The sequence below is a fragment of the Ciona intestinalis genome, chromosome 7 (genome assembly GCF_000224145.3).
Source record: "Ciona intestinalis chromosome 7, KH, whole genome shotgun sequence".
Lineage (NCBI taxonomy): Eukaryota > Metazoa > Chordata > Ascidiacea > Phlebobranchia > Cionidae > Ciona > Ciona intestinalis.
In genome coordinates, this window is record NC_020172.2 from 2,111,687 (window position 1) to 2,134,133 (window position 22,447).

Sequence of the window (22,447 nt, forward strand, 5' to 3'; positions counted from 1 at the left end):
TTTTTGAAACTGTATTTATTAGCAAGCTGTTTGATCAAGTGCAAATTAATTGGTTTGTTAGAATTAGAAGTGATTAAATCTACTTGCTGCTATCAACCTCTTTATTCGGTTTGAAGAAATATAGTTAAAAATATGTACAAAAATGCAAAGTCTTGTCATATCTCTTCATCATGAACAAAAATAGTGGATAATATTTGGGGTTAATACACATGTACAAGTACATTTAATGCTGGTATAAGTATCGGTAAGGTAATGACAACTTGTGACGCAATTAGTAATGGTATGAAATTATCTTTGCTTATAGAGCTGGTGCATTAAGCTTTATTGCAACAGTCTTAACTTGAGTGTACTCATGTAAAGCATACTGACCAAGTTCACGGCCAGTACCCGACTGCTTGTACCCACCAAAGGGAAGACATGGATCAAATTTATAGTAGCAATTCACCCTGAAAAAGTAAAAAAAATGTTATAAGTGTCTACACAAGTAATACAAGTGTGTTTTATTCTCCAGTCACATATGGTTTCTCTTCTTTTAACACTCCATGCTCATTGTGAAGTCTCTTACCAAACTGTTCCAGCTTCAATCCCATTTGAAATTGCCATAGCTTTATTAATATCATTGGTGAATACGGCAGCTGCCAATCCATATTTTGTATTGTTGGCTCGCTTTAATACTTCAGATACATCTTTGAATTTGTAGATCTGTTGAACTGGACCAAAAATCTGGAAGTGGAAATTGTACTTGGTGTAAATAAACGTTAAGGACATACCAGTTGCCTTATGTTCAGTGGGTAATTACAACATTGGTGTCTTTTTATACACCAGACACGTATGGTGTATTCATACACCTCATGCGGACTGTCGAGTTTAAGCTCACAAACTAGTGACAGACTGAAAAACATGACATAACAATACCTCTTCTTTTGAAACAGTCATATCATCAGTAAGGTTAGTTAGGACAGTAGGTTGAACAAAATGTCCTTTCCCTTTAATTTCCCCTCCACCACATTCTATCTTACATCCTTGTTTTACTCCACCTTCTAAATATTTTAAGATCTTGTCTTTCTGCAGTTTGTTAATCTGTAGATAATATTACACATGCTTTAACACATAAGATAGTACAAAGTGTTTTTAAGTACAGTTTATAACCAAATACGGTATCTATATTGCAACTACTTTACAAGCATTAGGTATATACTAATGCTATTATGTATGCAGTAAAACCTGCATTATTAGATTTCGGTAGAAAAGAAAAAATGTACTCATACAGAAAAAAACATTAAAACCCCCCAAAGCTCATTCATACACACCTGAGGTCCATGTTCAGTGGTTAAAGATGTAGGGCTTCCAACAATGCCTTTCTTTGCTCTTACTACACTTCGCTTAACAAACTCATCATAAATATCTTCATGAACATACGTACGTGTACCAGCGCAACATATTTGTCCATTGTTGAAAAATACAGCAACATGGGCCATCTCGACAGCAAAGTCAACTGAAATAAAAAAGGACTTGTTGACTGGAAATGTAACTTTACAAAACATTATATGATTATAAGTTTAAGTGTGACAAGACAGTTTGTATTATGATGTGCCAACTAGCTACAAATAAAACTGAATTTCTAGTTAAATCAGAAAAATTGTCTATCTTTTATATTTAAAAAGTTTACTATTTTTCCTTCATACATTTATCAACTTGGCAGTGGACAACAAAGACTCATTAGCATCGGGTAAAAAAATGTTAAATCTTACTATTAGCATCAGCAAATACAATGTTTGGACTTTTGCCTCCCAGTTCAAGGGTGACACGTTTAAGATTTGTTTCGGCCGAATCTTTCTGTATTTGTCGACCAACCAATGTTGAACCAGTGAAGGCAATTTTATCTACATCCATGTGCCGAGATAAAGGAGATCCTGCTGTTTTACCAAAACCTGGAAATATAATACATGGTCACATGTTATGCACTAACGAAGTCCCCACAAACATGAGGTAGTTTTTGTTTAACTGGTCAAATCGATTTTGTTCTATAAGCTACTCTGGCTTCTCTTCAGCGCATGATTCTTTCGCCTTTTACTAAAGAATTCCGTGGAGGGGAGCATTTCAATGAGTCTTTAACTATTTTTCTACACCTGACTTTGGTCAGGATTCCTAAATATTTGTAACTTCGCCTCAATGTAAGTTTATCAGCAGTCAACCTCAAACATTTTGCAAAATATCCTGTGGTGCCATAACTTCTGAGAGATATATATGAATTTACCTGGTATAACATTGACCACTCCTGGTGGAAATCCTGCTTCTTTGATAAGTGAAGCCATATAAAGCGCAGTTAGGGGTGTTAGTTCTGCTGGTTTCAACACAAGAACATTACCCATAGAAACACATGGCCCAAGCTTCCAACAAAACATAGCTAATGGCACATTCCACTGAAAACAATGTTATTAGTGCTATTTTGTTCCCAGCACAAAAATAAATAAGTCTCTGGTGCAGAAGTCACTGTAGTATTCTAATATGCTTAGTATTGATCACAGCCGATGAATACAGATTCAGATAGTTTATTATAATTTAACACACCTATTTAGGAACAGTATTTTTAGAATCCTAAACTACTGTCAGAACTCCATACAAGAGGCAATTAGTGTTGCACATAAATAATTTACAATCACCTGATGGTGTTAGCATCAAACCAAAACACTACAATCACTTGTAGAGGGATTAATTTGTAGGTAGTGTTAAAACTGTTTAAATAAAAAGCAAACAATCAACATTGTTACAACATACCGGTATAATTCCAGCGCATACCCCAATTGGTTCATGTCTTGTGTAAGCAAAATATCCGTCCTCTAAATAACATAATAATGAGTTGGTTATGATGTCATGTCATAGGTATTTATATTACAACGAAATTTGGTATATTTAAGTACCATAGTCTGGAAAAGTTTGAAAGTAGTATTTACAGACTATTTAAATGAAAATGTTTTGCAGAATGGCAGGCAAAACATCGGTGACACAAAGTTATATTTTTACAAGAAGAGCAATTTTACATTTATTACATTACCAACATATATTTATGTATACTTTTACACAGGTTAAAAAGATATCCTTACCCATAGGCATTGTACTGCCATGGTCTTTATCTGCCCAACCAGCAAAATACCTCAACACATCAGCACAGGAAGGTATGTCAACTGCAAAGCAAGCTGAATAAAGTCTCCCACCATCAAGACTTTCTAAGGACTACAGAAAAATACATTAGGTTTTAAAGTTTTGAATTTAGAACATTGGTCTTTCTCTAGCGTAGAGGGTATAAATCAAGACTTAATGCTTCTACCATCGTGTGTGAATGTGTTCTTGGGCAGACACTTAACTGCAATGGTTTGGCCATGTTTGTGTTTCAAAGCAGTGTATAATTATCATTTTCCATTACCAGTATTTTTGCCACTTTATCAAGATATAGTAAAGCAGTCTTATACTAAAATAATTGAATATTAGTATTCATATGGTAATTTAACATTTTAAAGTAAATGTGACGGTTTTTACTAAATATTTCTAAATTCAGTATATATAGTTTATATTTATCAGACTTACAGCTAGATAGTGTTGATCTCTTAGCAATAAATCAGCCAATTTATTGAGTAGAACTCCTCTTTTCTTTGGTGCCATTTTCCTCCACTCAGATCCAGGTTGAAAAGCTTTACGTGCGGCTGCTACTGCAGCATCAACATCAGCCTGGTATATTTGTACCAATGTTAAAGTAACTTATTGTTAGGATATTTAAACAATACTCTGGTGAAAATATGACCAAATCTATTCCATAAGGGTAGGTTGATAAGAAAGCACTTTATACAGATAGATTGATTCCTTAACCCAAACTCATAGCCACAGGATGTTCCATGCACCAAAGAACATAACATTACACAAATTGTCTTAATCGATATTATGCAAAATGGTACCATTTCCACCCAACCAACTATATTAGCTTGTCACTTTCTTATGTGGCAATCGAGCAGAAGTTTTTAGTAATGAGGGAGAGATCTTAAAAGAACACATAATTCTGTTGGACATAGATGTAAACATATACCTACACCTACACAACACACATAAATATAACATTATAAAGTTAAACTTACAGCTTTTGCTTCTGAAACTTGACAAATATTTTCCCCAGTTGCTGGGTCCTCCGTTGGAAAAGTTGATCCATCTTTTGCATCAACAAACTCATTGTTGATGAACAACTGTAATCACACATGGAAATAACATTACTCTATTTGTTACAATGGAAATAACAAATACAAATTTATTGTTGAGATCAATAAAAATACTATTAACATAAAGTGGAGCATGGAAAAAAATAGTTTAAGAAAAAAAATGAAATAGGACACTGATGTTACAACTAAAGCTGTTTGCCACAAGAGAACAAACAAGTAATACTCATTTATTTATGATTTATGTATTTGAACAGCACCGAACTAACCTTTGTGTATTTCACTTCCAAGTTTGAAACTGCTGGAGGAATTTTGTCCATGTCTTACTTTACTGGTCAACAAGAGTGGTATAAATGATCTGATAATAGGATGCAAAAAGTTTTTTTAAGCATTACTTTGTATAATACCAAGTTTCACAATATTACATAAAACATTGAAATGCTAAGATGCAAAATGCAAGTTTGCACATTACAAACAAATTATATTAACACCGTATTGTATGTAACCTAACAGAAACTACACATATGTACACTCAAAATCCTTCTGTTGGAATGTAGAGCTTGGTACCTATATAAGGGCTCCTATGCAAACAAAAAAACCTAGAACTTAAAAGATTATTTATTAACTTAGTAAGCGACAGTCTGCAGACCAAACTCAGGATGAAAGTCCACTGGTCACAGACAGTTGAATTTGTATTTTAGTTAGTCAAAATATCTGCAATTCAGCATGACTTGGCTAAAAGTCAGGTTGGAAAATAAATTACTCATTGCTATAAAAGCTTTTGTTAAAAGTCAATCTATATTTGGTTTAAGTCAACAAAAGTAGAAAAGATATGCTTTGGTGAATAGAGTATCTTGAATGACTAATACCATTTGAACCTATGACTCGGCAAAAAGTATATTATTTGTATAATGTGAAATGAAATCATAATATGATAGAAAATGATTTGTTACTTAAAACATATCCATAAACTACTTTAAGATTACTGCTGCGGAATTACCATGTTGAAAAACTATAAGTCATTAAAAACAAAAACAAACACCTATAGAGTAATAGTTACAAACAGGAAATGTAAAAAATAAAACAATTCAAACGTATGTAGCTTATTTCTAGTTTTGCATGATTTTTGCATCATTATACTGATGTAAATAAACCAATCTGTTTTTGTTTTTTTTTAATGGGATGTTCATCTATGTAAATCTGAACATATTTAACTTTGCTTAAGGGTATATAATTACAAGATAGCTTAACTGTGAACTGTTTTTATGGGATATTGTGTTGCCTATCATGCATTTTGGTTTTTTTTGGGAATTGGGGACAAAATATTTTGAAAATTGCCTAGCAATAAAAAATACAATAAGAAAAAAACTATTGAAGACATAAGGTGTGTTTTGAAAACTGCTACAAACATAAAAATATGTATGAAAAGCATAGGATACTAGAATTTAAAACTTATTATACACAGACTAAACCATTGCAAAATTATTTATTCTTTGAGTTGGTAGTATAGATATGAATGAATATGAAAAGGGAAACATTACTGACCAAGGTTTTGTTGGTATTTTTTAGTTGGAAGAATGGAGTAGTTATAGAATTGAGTTCATGTAATTGAGTTTATATAACACCTTATTATAAACTCATAAAAGTCTTATCATAAACTCATAATTTCTATTTAGATATTATTTTAACAAAAAATAACAATGGCTGCCTTTCCACCTCCAATTAAAAACCCTGAGATTAAATATACAAAAGTAAGTTTTAGCAGCCTAGTTACAGTTCTCCGTCTAGTTTTAATCGAAGAGCAATGATATTAGTTTTCCAACTCAAACATTAAACGTTCTGTATAATTCAGTAATTATTTGAAAATATTAATCTTTTTAATGAAGAGTTGTCTTTTTGCCACTGGTGGTTAAATTTGATACCAATCACATGTATCACAACTCTTTGACTGCAATTAAGTCTTAACATTAGTCATGAACTATACTATATCTCTCATATTGTCCAATTTTCCAATTTCAAAAAACATAAATGTTACTATCTCTACGATGTTTTCTTTTGTAAAAACTATGTTAATGTTATGTGATTACAGTTGTTCATCAACAATGAGTTTGTTGATGCAAAAGATGGATCAACTTTTCCAACAGAGAACCCAGCAACTGGGGAGGAGATTTGTCAAGTTTCAGAAGCAAAAGCTGTAATTTTAACGTCATAAAGTTATATTTATGTGTGTTGTGTTCTTGTGTATATGTTTATATGAAGGTAAAATAAATTATGATTTATGTCTTAATACTTAAAGAATGTCAATCCGGTCCGGCCCTGTGGCACAGTGATTACCGTGCCTGCCTGTAACCCAGAGGTAATGGATTCAAGGCTCAATGCTGCTACTATTGTAGGCGTATGTGTCCTTGGGCAAAACACTTAACGACAATTGCTTTAACCCAAGTGGTAACTAATAGGTTGTCCAAATTATCAGCCATACATAACAACAAGTTATCTTAACACCAGTACACATATACCAGGCTGATGTAGATGCGGCAGTAGCAGCCGCACGTAAAGCTTTTCAACCTGGATCAGAGTGGAGGAAAATGGAACCAAAGAAAAGAGGAGTTCTACTTAATAAATTGGCTGATTTAATGGAACGGGACTACCAATATTTGGCAGTAAGTCTGTGGCGGTGGGTAAACTATGACAAACACAGGGCTCTTGCCATGCCTGACCATAGGACCTCACCCATATAGAGTAGATCAAACAGATTACTGAATAATGTTCCACCACGCTAAGAGTTCTTGCATCTTATACATACTTAGTTACTGCCAACTTGAATGGTTACTTAGCGACTGCATACTTAACAGGTTTCGTGACACCTTGTGTGAACATATGCTTGTTTCTTAAGTTTGGGTAATTTTTATATTTTGAAATTTGTGGCACCTTAATCAATTTATTAGTTTACAATTACAACAATTTCAGTCCCTGGAAAGTTTGGATGGTGGAAAAGTTTACACCCAAACATGTGGGTTGGATATCAGGATAAGTATTGATGGGTTGAGATACTTTGCTGGCTGGGCGGATAAGGACCATGGAAAGACTATGCCAATGGGTGAAAAAAACACAAATTAACTTTGGTTTAAGAGATAAGTTATAAACGAATAAAAGATTGAATGTTTATAAACATATGAGTGAAAAGAATATGAATGTAATATAAATGAATCAGTAGACTATATGTTAATGTATATTAATTAATAAATGACTATATTTTAATGAACAAAACGAATATAAATCAGTGAATGAAGATATGTAAGTTTTATTTGGTTGGTTTTGCAGTGGTATCAATTGCTCCATTTAGTTTTAACTTTGTTGCTAAAATAGTTTAGTCATTTGGAATGTGTTATATCCTGCTTTTGGTAATAGCCTAGTATATTTGCCTACTTCAGCTATCTTTGGCAAATATTGTGTTGTCTGAAGGCAAACAAAAACGACTTTACAATGTACCTGCCTGTTTCATCCATTTTATTTAATGAACAGTATAACTTTAACCTGTGTGCTTAGCTGTCTGCAGCATTCACATTTCTATGATATGTTTTACATTCATCTACAATTCTACAGCAAACTTTAGAATATATTTTTGGAATACATAACTTGCATGTGTATTGTATAATAAAGTAAAACTACATATACATTGTACATGCGGACAGTATAATGTAGCATATTATTTAATTCTTAACTCACCATACTTTTGCAGAGAATGGTTATTTTGCATACACCAGACATGAACCAATAGGTGTTTGTGGTGCAATTATTCCTGTAAGTATATTATATTTAATGAAAATTTGTTTTATTCAAACAACATCAAATAAAAATAACAGCAAAATTTCAAATCATTGCATCAACCCAGTAGTCCCTAATGTATTATACAAATATGTTGACCTGGAATAAATTAAAAGGTGGGTCTGCACCAGGGACTTAAAAGCCAAAGTTATTTTAATTTATGTAATGCACAAAATAGCACTTACATTCCAATAAACTATTTTATTCAGTGGAATGTACCATTAGTTATGTTTTGTTGGAAACTTGGGCCATGTGTTTCTATGGGTAATGTTCTTGTGTTGAAACCAGCAGAACTAACACCCTTAACTGCGCTTTATATGGCTTCACTTATCAAAGAAGCAGGATTTCCACCAGGAGTGGTCAATGTTATACCAGGTAAATTCATATATATCTCAGAAGTTATGGCACCACAGGATATTTTGCAAAATGTTTGAGGTTGACTGCTGATAAAACTTACATTGAGGCGAAGTTACAAATATTTAGGAATCCTGACCANAGTCAGGTGTAGAAAAATAGTTAAAGACTCATTGAAATGCTCCCCTCCACGGAATTCTTTAGTAAAAGGCGAAAGAATCATGCGCTGAAGAGAAGCCAGAGTAGCTTATAGAAAAAAATCGATTTGACCAGTTAAACAAAAACTACCTCATGTTTGTGGGGACTTCGTTAGTGCATAATATGTGACCATGTATTATATTTCTAGGTTTTGGTAAAACAGCAGGATCTCCTTTATCTCGGCACATGGATGTAGATAAAATTGCCTTCACTGGTTCAACATTGGTTGGTCGACAAATACAGAAAGATTCGGCCGAAACAAATCTTAAACGTGTCACCCTTGAACTGGGAGGCAAAAGTCCAAACATTGTATTTGCCGATGCTGACAGTAAGTGCTGGTGTTTGAGGCCTTTTGTAGCCAATTTTAAATATGCTCTTATGTTCACTGTCCATGTTAACAAGTATAATGAGACAATAATTTTCGTACAGTAGATATGTGTAAGAAGTATATCAAGAGTTGTAAAATATTTTAAACCCAGAATATAAAGAAGTTTTATCTGAATTACCTTGTAATTACAACAGTTGTAGTCTATCATCTCTGTGTTAAAGCATGCTTTTTATTAAAAGACAAAAACAACAGCACCTAAACAATGTTCAAACACCCTCTATACAGTGGACTATGCTGTGAAGATGGCCCATGATTCAGTGTTTATGAATGCTGGGCAGATATGTTGCGCCGGTACACGTACTTTTGTACATGAAGACATATATGATGAGTTTGTGAAGAGAAGTGTTGAAAGAGCAAAGCAGGGAAGGATTGGAGAACCAAGTGATTTGGAAGTAGAGCATGGACCACAGGTGAAGTGAACAAATATAAAGGTGATTCTTTACATAGTCTTGTACTTTTTTTCATTTTATATCCCAAACCAGTGATACCTAAAATATTATAGCTCACCCTTTACTTTTATTATCTAAATAAAGTTACTCGCTATCAACATAATAACTAATATAGTTGAGAGTAGGAAGGCATTAACCAAAAGAGTGTTTATGAAACAATTTGGAAATGAGGAATGGTAATATTATTGCATAACATTATGTGTGAATAGCCCGGCCACGCGAGGTTAAAGTATGTTATATTCATGCATTCATGTGTAATATTATCTACAGATCACCAAACTGCAGAAAGATAAGATCTTGAAATATTTAGAAGGTGGAGTAAAACAAGGATGTAAGATAGAATGTGGTGGAGGGGAAGTTAAAGGAAAAGGACATTTTGTTCAACCTACTGTCCTAACTAACCTTACTGATGATATGACTGTTTCAAAAGAAGAGGTATTGTTATGTCATGTTTTTCAGTCTGTCACTAGTTTGTGAGCTAAAACTCGACAGTCTGCATGAATACACCATGCGTGTCTGGTGTATAAGACACGGTTGTTTTAACTTAACAGTTAAAGAAATCTATATCCGCTACTCACCATATCATTTTCAATGGTATCCATTTATGACTAGCTTTGTACAATTACCACTTCCAGATATTTGGTCCAGTTCAACAGATCTACAAATTCAAAGATGTATCTGAAGTATTAAAGCGAGCCAACAATACAAAATATGGATTGGCAGCTGCCGTATTCACCAATGATATTAATAAAGCTATGGCAATTTCAAATGGGGTTGAAGCTGGAACAGTTTGGTAAGATGGAGTGTTATGTTGGGTTTGATTGTTAAAATGTAATGCAAAAGACACTCATGCTAACTCTGTATTATAACTTGACAGTGAGCATGAGGTGCATGGATAGACCGTGTCGTTCATGTGTGTCGAGCTATAACATGTATTCTAATACACCAAGCAAGCACATATGTTGTAATCATACTATACACCTCATGCCCAGTGTCAAGTTATAACATGTGTCTTCTTATAAACCAGACCCTCCAAGGTGTATTCATATACTTTATGCTCACTGTCAAGTTATAACATGGATGTCTTCTTATACACCAAGCACACATATTAATACCGCGCTTGAAATTACAACATACCTATTAGATGTTCATTTAAATAGAAAACATAACCTTAACCACTTTCTACTTTGTAATTAACAGGGTAAACTGTTACTTCAAAATGGAGCCTTCTTATCCATTTGGTGGATATAAAGAGTCAGGTATTGGGCGTGAACAGGGGGAATATGTATTGCATGAATACACGGAAGTCAAAACTGTCGTCATGAAAATAGATCCAACTAAATAATGACTCTTCATTCATTTCATTATATTCAAGAACAAATGGCGAATATTAGAACACAAACATGCTGAAATTAATCATAACTTGCACTGTCTAATAACATATTACAGAATATCTACTTTTTTAAATAAAGCATTACAAAGGTGTTGTTAATTAATTATTCAAATATAAAACTGCAATCTATTCTCACATAACATAATTTACCTCATATTACACATAGCTTTAATTAAGTAATCTTACAAGTAATTACTATTCTGTGTATATTAATCCGTGGACAAAATAATAAAATTTGTGTGTTATACCAAAAGTTGTGTTATACTTTTAGATATGTAGTTAATTAAATGATGATCACTTATTTGTCCTCATGTGGCAGGACAACTAGAGTTTTAACACAGGTGCTCTACTGGGCATTGTATACAGTGGCACTTCATTTCTAAAGCATGCCCCCTCGGGCCCCTCCTTTAGTCATTGCAGCAAGATTTTTTTAATGAATAACTATTGGGTGTTGTAATTTATGACAAATAACTAAGTATTATTGATCAGCTATAATGTTTAAAAGTGTAACTAATGTTTTTACATAAAATTCTATTCTACACGATGAGGTCCTTTAGCATGACACACTATGGAACCCAAGATTTAGACCAAAGTTAGGCTATTACCCTTTTGTTTTATCTAATGTTACTTTGTGGGCAGTTTACACATAGCTTTGTGAGTATGTATGAGTAACCTTGTTTTTCGGTTACAGAACAAAGAACTGCCCTAAAACTGATGTTAAAGCAGCAACAGTAGATTCTACTGCTCATATAAAGTAAATAATATGTAGAAAAAAAAACTATGTAAACTTTAAAATGGCCTAAACATACAAAACTGCAAAATTAAAAGGAACATAAAAAAACACGATTTGTTGATTATAATGTCATAAAACCCTTTGTACTTCTCACACAAGTGGAGGAGTTTTAATGTAAACTGTTTTAACTTCAGTATATGCATCCAAAGCCTCTTCCCCTAAATCTCTTCCGGAACCTGATTGCTTACACCCACCAAATGGAGCATTTGCATTCAACGCAAAAAAGCAATTTACCCTGCACAAAAACAGAATTTGAAAATTTATTTCGGAAATAATTTTGATTTTAAAATTTCTGAATACTGAAGTTCATGTTACTTAAGTCATAATTAAATTTAAAATGTTTACAACTATGTGGAACTGTTAACCTTGGTAAAATTTGAAAAAAAATAGTTTCAAATTCTGTTTTTATGCCCTAAATAGAGAATACACATTCTAAGTTTGTTAAACAAAACCCAAGCCTAACTCACCACACAGTTCCAACTCTGGCACATCTTGCCACTGTCATGGCATTATTGATATTGTTAGTAAACACACCAGCTACTAATCCATATTGTGATGCGTTAGATCTTTCTATGACCTCAGCAATGGTTTTGAATTTGAAAATGAGTTGCACAGGACCAAAAATCTAAAAGAATTGTTAAATCAACAATGATTTGAAATTGAATAAACTTAATAAATATTCTTAACGTAAAAAAAGAGATAAATTGGGCAACCATAAGGGGACCACTGGGTTGGGACCAAATCATAAGTATCTTGCCCCAGAACACACATGCAAAATGGTAGCAGCGATGAGCGTTAAATTTGTATACCTTGGGCTTGACAAACAGTGAATTTTAAGGTTCTAATTTATTCTCTCAAAAAATTAAAAATTAAAAATTAAACACACACATTACCTCTTCCTTTGCTATTTCCATGTGGTCACTCATGCCCACCATCACGGTTGGTTGCACATAGTGTCCCTTTAACCCTTCCACTTTTTTCCCCCCACATAGTAAAGTACAACCATCTTTCACTCCTTGATCTATCATTGCAAGGATACGGTCTTGCTGGTATTTATTTATCTACAAAAAATTATATATGTAAGAGATAAACTATGTATTCAAAAAATAAAATTCAATGAAATTTTACAACTGTGAATGTTAACATATTTTAGCAATGTCACGCTAAATTTTGTTAAATATTAAAAATACATTACGCCTAACTGCCATGCATAATGTATTGTCCGGAAACTTGAAACAACTTCCAAACACCAGCATCCCTTACCTGTGGCCCATGATCTGTATCAACATCCATTGGATCCCCAATCTTCTTCATTTTTGCTTTTTCCACGCTCTTCCTCACAAACTCATCGAAAATATCTTCATGAACAAAAGTCCGAGACCCAGCGCAGCAAATTTGTCCACCTTGGGTGAAAATGGCGACTCCAGCAGCTCCTACAGCTACATCCACTAAGAAAAGGAGGAACATCATTAAATATGTGAAATATAATTGTACAGTGCTGTGGATCAGCGGTTAGGTAATTGTATCGTAAGCAGAGGATACAGGGTTTAATTCTTAATACTGACAGGCGTTAGTATCCCTCGGCCAGACACCTAACAAACATTGTTCCAACCCAGTGTAACTAATGAGTTTTAGCACCCTAAACGTTGGAGTGACTCCAGCCTAAATCTCAGGTCCCAAGCCATTTCATTCCTAGCACTTATATCAAAGGGCTAAACCACAATTTTTGTAAAAATACTAATTTAATCCTCACAATCAACATCAGGAAATATAATAAGAGGACTCTTCCCTCCAAGTTCAAGAGTGAGGTTCTTAAAGTTGGAATCAGCTGATGCTTTTTGAATGAGTCTTCCTGTGTTAACGGATCCAGTAAAAGATAACTTCATGATATCCATGTGGTGCGACAAGGCTGAACCAGCTTCTGCACCAAACCCTGGTTCAAATAAGAATATTAATTAGGTTATGTCTACTACCATGTAAAACATAATATAGTATTAGTAGCTCCTTTGGTGTATATATACACTATATATAAATGTTTATATATATAATGTTAATTCCAATGTTTTCTTTGCCATTCGATATGACCATTATTTTTGACCCTTTTTTATTGTATTATTGTTGGGAGGTCATACAACGAGGGCAGCAGCAAACCTAAGATTCAGGTGGGAGTAAGTTCATCATGCCAACAACCAGGAATGACACATTTGTGAAGATAATGTCTGCTAAGTATCTTGCCAAAAATTGCATATGACTACCAGCATCAATAGCCCCCTTATTGTTAAAGTCTTATTGTCATAAATATATACACACAGTCCATCTTACCTGGCACAACATTAAGCACCCCAGGTGGGAAACCAGCTTCTACCACGAGAGACGCTACATACAATGCAGTTAATGGTGTAACTTCTGAAGGTTTCAATACAAGTGTATTCCCCATAGCTAGGCATGGTGCTACTTTCCAAGCCAACATTATAAGGGGGACGTTCCACTGAAAGATAAAGATGGTTTAATTTAAAAAAAACATAATAAATCAATTATATATAATATATCAATATCATAGTTTTATTACAAAAGTAGTTTTAAACGTCTTGTATTTATATTTTTCAAGAAGACAAAGGTAAAAATTGTGAATAGAAATACATCGACAGGTTTTGTCATAACTATAAACTGTTTTAAATGTAAGTGAACTGTATTAATAAGTTCGTTTATAAAAAAATGCTTTGTGTTTTAATATTTGTTATTTATGAGTATTAACAGTAATATATATATATGTGAAAGTATGATCCGGGTGTGCCATGATGGCAAGCACATGAATAGATTTACCAGACTAACTCAAACACCTGTTTATTACTGCACAACAGGTTACTTACAGGAATAATTGCACCACATACACCAACAGGTTCCCTTGTCGTATAAACCATGTAATCACCATCTGCATCAAGAATGCTTATCATACAACTTTGTTAATTAAAAGGACATTAAAAAAAAGCCTCACATATATAAACTTTGCACTTAAAAACAAAGCCTACATACTATCTGATTTTAAATTAGCAATACTTAAATTGCATTTGAAAAAGGGAATACCCATTATCCACTAAACAATTTACCAATTATTTATGCTTCATTTGCAAGGCTTTACGCCCCATTTGAGATAAACAGAATATAATACAAAAAATGCTGGTTTAATTTAACCAAGTGTGAAGCTTAATGAACCAGAAACAACCATAAGTGGTTCCATGTGGTTGAACTTCAGCCAACGTATGTTAAAGAAAGGGTGAAGTCAAATATTGATTTTAACATTAGTGGTTCCATATAATAAGTATATTTCAATTATAAATTAAAACGCAAAATTAAAACACCCAATTTTCACTTTAGAACTGAATATTATATTACACATATACAGGTATTTCTATGTGTTCTGTGTGCTCACATGCACAGAATTATTAAATAAATACAATGACATTTTATTACAAAATATGGAACAAAGTTAAGATTTTTCCATTTACAAGTCACATATATGTATAAATCTTATATGCATCGGGCAACTCTAGCGTGAATCACAGTTTCCCTGGGGTGACTTACATTAGGAATCCATTTTTTAACATTTTTAATATTTTTCGCTCTCGCGTGCAACATTATAGCATAAGGCTCGGCGCTCGGCCCAGTTTTCAGCCGGGCGCCGAGCGTCAAAAAAGGAGACGCTCGGGCACGAGCTTTTGAGTTCGGGCTCGGCTCGGCACATCCCTATACGTTATACATCTTAAAATTTGAACTTGACTTATGGCGTGTAGGTGTTTATGTACACATTTTTGCAGTATATATTGGGTAATAGGGGCCAGATTAAAAAGTTTACTTTTTGCGAGAGGATATTTTTAAAATATTTTTTGTGTTAAGTCCTCTTAGACCATTCTTTCCCATGTGGAATTGGGGCATGGCATTTTATGTTTAGGGTATGGGATTCTTGAATAGCACTATGTTTTGTTCCCTTGTTTTTTTCTTTTAAAGTCACAGAAAGACTCTCAGTTCTGAAAAGTCTGTGGCGGATAAATGGCAGACAACCACAGACACCACAGAAGCCAAAAGGTTATACCATGGCACATATACTATATTATTTAAAAAAGGATTATGTTTGATGTGAAGTACCCAATGAAAAACACACTTACAGCAATATACAGTCGATCCCGTTCAATTAGATCCGCCAAATTATTTAATAACTTTGATCTGATCGATGGTGCCATTTGCCGCCATTTCGAACCAACTTTAAACGCTTCTTTAGCTGCAAATACTGCTTTGTCGACATCGGCCTGTAATTTGTGCAAAAACTCGACTGAGGGGTTTCCAATTTTTTTGATTAAATCAGATTAAACTTGTTGTTTGGTTTACAAAATTTTAAGCAAACGGAGTTTTAGAAGAAACTTGTGAACTAGGGATTTCCCCTATACTGCTACCAAAATGAGACAAAAAAATCCTGAAACTTTTTGGGAGTAAGTAATGCTAATATGAGGAATAATTAAAAAGATTATTAATGTGATTCTATTGTCAATTTAAACAAAAATCGTTTGTTTGTGTGCATTATTGACCATCGTTCGCTTTACATCGCTTCTTTACTTAACTACCGACAGGATCTTGAATATCGAATTTATAGACAAAGTAAGAAACCAACTCAGGCTGTATCCCAAGTAACCTCACGTGCCAAACCGTGGGACCTCGTCCATATGGATTAAATTAAACAACAACGTTGCTTCAAAGCAGTAATCTGTCGATAAAAAGATGTTAGACCTGTTTTGCTTCAGAAACTTGACAGATGACGTCAGATGTAGCAGGGTTCGCCACAGTAAAGATTGAGCCATCCAAAGAAGTAGTCCACTCGTTGTTAATAAACAACTGTAATAAAAACTTGTATTTCATACAAAGTTTAAACTTGAATTTCATACAAATCACCTACGACAGGTTTTTTCTTGTATGAACAAATATAGTTGGATGCTGAAATAAATTAGGTTGTTTTGCATCTAATTTAGCAAACAAAGCCTATATGTAAACGTCTAAAAGCGTTAATTAACATGATTGTAAATTTGTAAGAGTAAGCACGAAGGGAAGCAAGTACGTATGTGTAGTAGGGGGGGGGGGGGGGAAACGGGACACCTTTAGTACATAATATCCAAATATCCTGATCGTGTTTTTGACAAGTAACAACGGTCTATGGGACTCGTGAGGATTCAGTTTTATAATTATTTGATTTTTTTGTTTACTACCAAATGTGACAGAAAAATTGAAAGAAAATGTGTCCCATCTTCCCCTACCCTACTGTATAGTGAATAGCAATACACCATGGCTGTTTCATACTCGGTTTGTGGTTAACTCAAGTTAAGATAAACAAATGACGTTGATTATAATAACACGACTTGAGCGTCAATAACCGTTAATATATGCAAATGCAAATCAAAATACGCGCCATGTTTCAGTTCACCACCTTTTCGCATATATAGTAGGGTGGGGAAAGATGGAACACTTTTTTGTTTGATAGTAAACAAAGAACATCCAAAGCATTATAAAACAGTACCCTCGTAACTCTTATAGACCGTTGTTTATTGTTTAAAATACGACCAGGATATTTGGATATTATATGCTTGAAGTGTCCCATCTTCCCCCATCCAACTGTACTACAAATTGACAACTATAAACGCAACCTTCGTTGACCCGCATGACACAGGGCATATAAGTAAGTTTGCCAGGTTACCGGAATGTATCCTAGCATTATACTTATACCTTGGTAAACTTAATTTCCGGGCTTCGTATGGCGCATGGTACAGTTGCCATCATAGATCGTTGCTCGTTCTTGATGAATCTTTCCTTTACGATTAACAGCCTAATAAACCTATTTCCATCAACTGTAAGAGTGATTTAAATGTTATAGTTGTCTACAGCGTATATATATATGTATTTGGCTGACAATCCAGACAACCCACAAGGGATTCTGGGTTAAAGCAATAGCACTGTTGAGTTTCCTAGCCTCACTGGACAATTACACGTATAACAAAGTATAAAAATACCTGTCTACACACACACGCAAACCATATTTTCCGGGAAAATAGCATTTAGGCCTTTATTTAATTTATACAGTTTTAATTTTCTATAACAGCTACGCTTCATAACTTGTTTATTATAGGGTTTAGGAACGACTGAAACGGCCGCAGTATTGTATACGCTATAAACAAAAGCATCACCACGCATTTGGCCAACAGCAGTCAATAATACGATTATATTTCTACCGACTTACTTAATACACTAATTCTGTATATTCAGACCTCCGGTTATATATATATCGTGGGACTTAACTTTTTCAGCAAATAATGGAATTCCTTTTTATCTCTGTCATCGCGAGTGAACATAAAGGCATACATCGATGCGTATACACCGGACAGTTTAAAGAATCGTTCATGCCGCAAGACCCCACCTATACTGTATTTATAGTCTCCCGATTTACAGATCAACTTTAGTATGATATATCACCTGATGTAAACAGACTATTTTAAACATAAGTGGCGAAACTGGTTCATTTTAATATAGAGTAAGTCTAAGACAGACAGGCGACCATATCTAAACACAAAAATAAGCTCTCATGTAAACGCGTCGTTCAAACCATAGTAATGACTTGACAACAAAAACCGTGGGTTTATGAATGCACAACGCAAGTACACAGCAGGTAAAACGTGTAGTATGTCACCCTTAGCATTTAGTCAGTCAAACTATCCGTTTAACCTTACAACCCTTGCTCTTCTACATTCGCAGAAGTGTGCACGCCTGTGGTTTCACTTTATATGCCAACTAATTAGTTCCACAATCTAGTCAAGTGCAAAATAAAACTTGAAACGTGCTATTATACGCTGCAGTGGTAGACGTGATCCGCGTCACGAAAAGTCATTTCTCATAACTGGGTTCCCATCAAGACACAACAGTCCGAGTTAGATTACAGCGTATGTTTAGTCTATGACATTTTAAATGCAAAGTTAAATGTATAACATAAGCTAAAAAACATTGTCTTGTATATATAGTGAGCTGTCTCAACGTGATGTATTGTATTCTACTACTAATTCCAGAAATATTACGGAGCTGCTTTTATAAATCAAACGCGATGTATAGAAGCAGTTTCAAAGTGAATTAGATAATACTTGTATATAGTAGTCAGCATACAAACTCTGACGCACTCTTCGCTTTTTGACAACAAGGAGAATTGCAATACAGAGCATAACTGGGGTAAACGGCTGACACTGCCCTAAACTTCAGCCTCTATGGCCTATGTCAGGCTGCATGACTCACCCAGGTTAAAAACGGATTATTAACTACACTACGACGAATAACAACATAGCTTACACGAAACTCAAAACAGTCAAAAGGTGTCTCATCTTTTCCCACCCTACTATATCACTGTAAACGCGCATGGCCTTCTAACTCAACATACAGTAGTTCCCAATGTGGCTTTTAAACAACAAAGTCAACCTTTCTCCGAGTTCGATTGCCGACGAAAGCAAATGTGTTTATGATCATTTTCTGGACTACTTTTCAATAAAACACTCAAATAAAAAGCGAAGATGTTTCTAATCCTGACTGACTAGCGTTAAATTAGTCAACCGATGCTTCAATAACACCGCTAGACTTATACCAAGCTGCATTAGGCTTAGACTGTAAGTCTTAGAAATTATTTAACAAAAACGTTACTTTCTTATGGCGGCACTCTTAAACGTGTTTTTTTTTCTGTTTTAAAACCTGTTTGCCTGTCTGTCAATCACATTGCAACGAAGCAGAACAACGTTAAACAACTGAGAAAGTTAAGCAAACGGAAGTCATTTCTCTGGCATTGGATCTGCAACAAGTTCGCATTTTAAAAAGGCGCCAATTGTTTTGTGAGCTTTACTCGCCTGGCTCCTAAAATACACGTATATGTATGACAACAAGATTCTTCGAATTTTGCTAGTGACGAAGGATTGTTTACTTAAACCAGGGCTGGCAAGCTGTGACTGAAATGTCAATGCTACGGCTTTCGGCTTTGAAAGGATTTCAGCATTTCTAAAACTAATAAGCAAATCATTTTAGGTATATAGCCTTCAAGTCTAGCACTGTGGGGCAAGATGGGATGCCATAAGTATATTCTTGTGATTATTCTTAAAATAGGACGATAAAAAAACAAATAAAATGTGTCCCATCTTACCCCACTTTATACCACATAGGAAACGTAAAACTTAACTTGATATGGAGGCCTAGCTCATTCTTTTTAAAAATCACTTAAACAAAAATAACAGAAAAGCCTTTAACAAAATTATCTTTTTTTCCATAACCTTTTAAAAGCTACACACTGACACCTTGCTTGTCATAACCAATCGCTCTATAACACGGAAGCGGGAAGTTCCATACATCAGGGGTGCATTGAAAAAAAAGCTTAGGCGTGACAAACGCTGCTAAACGGTGACAATAAACTTTTACGCTATTCAGTTACGTCAGCTGTTTAGTATCGAAACAAGGAACTGCTGAGGTCTATTGTTCTACTTCCAACTTCAGGAAAACTTAGACTACAGCAATTGAATTAAAGTGTCTATGGTGTATGCTATTTTAACAACGATGCTGCTTTCTCCAGTAGGCTAGGCTAGATTTATTTAAACGTCTTGCAAAAGCGACGTTTAAATATCTTGGCCATCAACAAGGGTCTATGCGAGTTGTTAGGATACGGTTTTATAATTCCTTCAATGTTCTTTGTTTGCTAGCAAATAGGGCGAAAAATTAAAATGAAAAGGTGTCCTATCTTTACATTCTAAATATAAGAAACGCTTTTCTGACGTGCAACATAATGCTGCTGGCTTTAATAAACTAACACACGTATGCTGCATACAACAATAACTGTCGGGTATTACCACTTATATACACAATGCTTACAATTAACTGCTATACACCAACTGAACGTACATGTTTACCTAGCTGCAATACAGCCGGGAGTCGTAGCAGCGCTTTACACGTTGATTACCATTAAACCTGCCGCGTGCTGTAATACAATATGTAGTAACCATTATAGCAAGTAAAACTATGTAAAACTAAGTCGGTGTAGCTTACTGGGAAACTTAGTACCAAAACACCAATTTATCATTAAATGTTAGACAGATTTCCGCTAGCACGATCTAGTTATACCATACTACAGGAAATAAAAATTAAATGAATAATTCTGAGACTATTTACCCTCTAATTACGAGCCACAACAGTCATTATAAAACAGTTCTCTGATGACAAGCCACAACAGTCATTATAAAATTAGTAAGTTTTAAAACACAATGCTCATATATTTTATATATTTATATATATAGTAGGGTGGGGGAAGATGGGACACCTATTCATTGTCACATTTGGTAGTAAACAAAGATCATTCAAAAAATAAATATAAAACCGTATTCTCACGACTCCTATACACTGTTGTTAATTGTTTAAAATTCGATCAGGATATTGGGATAATATGTGCTAAAGGTGTCCCGTCTTTCTCCACACTACTATAACGTTATAAGATAGTCTTATCATTGAGCAATTTAATTCATCGCAAACAGTTTATATTATATACCATTCATGAAACTAATTTACAATGCTACTTACGCCGTTTCAAGTCTACATACGCGATGTTTTATGCGGAAGACACCCAGACGATTTTCGTACGTAATGTTTGTGAGGCGCCGCTTACCCACAAACACTAGATATTTCTCTTTATATACAAAGCGATCATGCGTTTACAAATTTACTCTGGCTTCTCTTCAGCGCATGATTCTTTCGCCTTTTACTAAAGAATTCCGTGGAGGGGAGCATTTCAATGAGTCTTTAACTATTTTTCTACACCCGACTTAGGTCGGGATCTCTAATTAATAATCAAGCCAGAAAGTGAAATTCTGTTCATAGGTTATCTGGCATTGAAAATAACTCCACTGTTACTAAGACTGTGGCGACACCGCAACGGATAGGGAATAAGTGACGTTCATTCTAATAACAATGGTGAATTGCAGTTAAAGTTGGAATATAGTAAAATTAAACACTGATTTAATTTAACAAATGGAATGAAAGAATTAAAAAAGCAGTTTAAAAAAATGTCAGTGCATAACAAAATGAGTTACCATAAATTATTATCATTTTTAGTTTAATATTTTTATAAAAAAAGCTTAATATGTAGTTTATTGTTGATTTTAAAAAGTAAAAACACACTGATGATCATCTGTTAAATTAAGAGTGGAAAACAGGTTCAAAAAAAGCTTATTTCTAACACTTTCCCAAGAAAATGAAGCTTCATCGTTGCCATCGCATGTTATCGTTGAAGGTTCACTAAGTAATCCATACACGGTTAGTTTATCAATGTATAAATAGTCCAACTCTGGTAGATATTCAGCTTGGTGAACCACAGTAAAATTCAGTACATTCTGGAAACAAACATCGTTTCAATGGAAGCACTTTGCACTGTGTAAGCTGTATACAATTAATTATACACACCAACATGCTATGTACTTGATACCCAGATTGCTATAACCCATTAGTAGCCACTGGGTTGGAGAAATGGCCACCAGGGACACACATAGCTATTAGTAACAGGCATCTAACATGATACCCTTCAGGTAAATGCAGCGAATATATCATTACTTCCATACAACACTTACCAATCCAAATTTAAATTCAATTCTCGTAAAATTCTCCCCGACATTTCTTGCCTCCCCATCATCCCAGTATAATTCCCCAGCTGCTGATTGGCTGTCGTCAAGGGCAACAAGGATTTCCATTGGCTTCTTACGACTTAATGTGGTGGTGACATCAGGTCCCTATATTGTGGGAAAA

At 34.4% G+C, this 22,447-nt stretch overlaps 4 protein-coding genes and 3 non-coding genes across 9 annotated transcripts in view; 3 read left to right on the forward strand and 4 right to left on the reverse strand.

Moving 5' to 3' along the window:
• On the reverse strand, positions 1-10,059 carry LOC100176963 (retinal dehydrogenase 1-like). The gene is made up of 13 exons (XM_002127872.3): positions 9,995-10,059; positions 7,929-8,001; positions 4,472-4,560; positions 4,128-4,232; positions 3,586-3,726; positions 3,105-3,234; positions 2,779-2,840; positions 2,258-2,423; positions 1,752-1,931; positions 1,311-1,495; positions 916-1,080; positions 566-723; positions 1-446 (listed from the first exon to the last, which is right to left on the reverse strand). The coding sequence occupies exons 3-13, from the start codon at positions 4,520-4,522 to the stop codon at positions 299-301; spliced, it is 1,491 nt and encodes a 496-aa protein (XP_002127908.1). The 5' UTR covers positions 4,523-4,560; positions 7,929-8,001; positions 9,995-10,059; the 3' UTR covers positions 1-298.
• LOC113474399 lies at positions 2,032-2,146 on the forward strand. The gene has a single exon (XR_003396062.1). It is a non-coding gene; the product is annotated as a U5 spliceosomal RNA (small nuclear RNA).
• Positions 5,318-11,608, forward strand: LOC100187192 (aldehyde dehydrogenase, cytosolic 1-like). Its single transcript, XM_002127767.4, has 11 exons — positions 5,318-5,953; positions 6,292-6,396; positions 6,722-6,862; positions 7,170-7,299; positions 7,942-8,003; positions 8,237-8,402; positions 8,728-8,907; positions 9,193-9,377; positions 9,687-9,851; positions 10,052-10,209; positions 10,617-11,608. Exons 1-11 carry the CDS (start codon positions 5,903-5,905, stop codon positions 10,759-10,761), a joined length of 1,488 nt encoding a protein of 495 aa, XP_002127803.1. The 5' UTR covers positions 5,318-5,902; the 3' UTR covers positions 10,762-11,608.
• LOC113474400 lies at positions 8,513-8,627 on the reverse strand. The gene has a single exon (XR_003396063.1). It is a non-coding gene; the product is annotated as a U5 spliceosomal RNA (small nuclear RNA).
• LOC100180131 (retinal dehydrogenase 2-like) overlaps positions 10,768-22,447 on the reverse strand; it is a 21,824-nt gene continuing 10,144 nt past the window's right edge. The window contains exons 1-10 of one of the 3 annotated variants that reach the window (XM_026835236.1): positions 17,369-17,486; positions 16,382-16,486; positions 15,766-15,906; positions 14,473-14,534; positions 13,925-14,090; positions 13,356-13,535; positions 12,866-13,050; positions 12,496-12,663; positions 12,070-12,227; positions 10,768-11,837 (exon numbers count right to left, since the gene is read on the reverse strand). In XM_026835236.1, coding sequence (XP_026691037.1) covers positions 11,693-11,837; positions 12,070-12,227; positions 12,496-12,663; positions 12,866-13,050; positions 13,356-13,535; positions 13,925-14,090; positions 14,473-14,523 — 1,053 coding nt within the window. In that variant the 5' untranslated portion in view covers positions 14,524-14,534; positions 15,766-15,906; positions 16,382-16,486; positions 17,369-17,486 and the 3' untranslated portion in view covers positions 10,768-11,692. Of the gene's footprint in view, positions 11,838-12,069; positions 12,228-12,495; positions 12,664-12,865; positions 13,051-13,355; positions 13,536-13,924; positions 14,091-14,472; positions 14,535-15,765; positions 16,353-16,381; positions 16,487-17,368; positions 17,487-19,974; positions 19,981-22,447 lie in introns of those variants that run through there. The other 2 variants (XM_026835238.1, XM_026835237.1) reach the window with 2 other exon arrangements.
• LOC113474397 lies at positions 21,369-21,482 on the forward strand. The gene has a single exon (XR_003396060.1). It is a non-coding gene; the product is annotated as a U5 spliceosomal RNA (small nuclear RNA).
• LOC100175461 (maltase-glucoamylase, intestinal) overlaps positions 21,650-22,447 on the reverse strand; it is a 29,635-nt gene continuing 28,837 nt past the window's right edge. Inside the window, exons 57-58 of the mRNA XM_018812404.2 lie at positions 22,273-22,431; positions 21,650-22,038 (exon numbers count right to left, since the gene is read on the reverse strand). Of these exons, the coding sequence (XP_018667949.1) occupies positions 21,808-22,038; positions 22,273-22,431 (390 nt within the window). The 3' untranslated portion in view covers positions 21,650-21,807. The remainder of the gene's footprint in view (positions 22,039-22,272; positions 22,432-22,447) is intronic.

Coding starts and splice junctions, on each gene's coding strand:
- LOC100176963 (XM_002127872.3), bottom strand. CDS start 4,522: ATGGACAAAATTCCTCCAGCAGTTTCAAACTTGGAAGTGAAATACACA. Junction 2,841..3,104: donor TGGCAGTACAATGCCTATGG/GTAAGGATATCT, acceptor TATGTTATTTAG/AGGACGGATATTTTGCTTAC. Junction 724..915: donor TGACTGTTTCAAAAGAAGAG/GTATTGTTATGT, acceptor TTCCACTTCCAG/ATTTTTGGTCCAGTTCAACA.
- LOC100187192 (XM_002127767.4), top strand. CDS start 5,903: ATGGCTGCCTTTCCACCTCCAATTAAAAACCCTGAGATTAAATATACA. Junction 5,954..6,291: donor CTGAGATTAAATATACAAAA/GTAAGTTTTAGC, acceptor ATGTGATTACAG/TTGTTCATCAACAATGAGTT. Junction 10,210..10,616: donor GTTGAAGCTGGAACAGTTTG/GTAAGATGGAGT, acceptor TGTAATTAACAG/GGTAAACTGTTACTTCAAAA.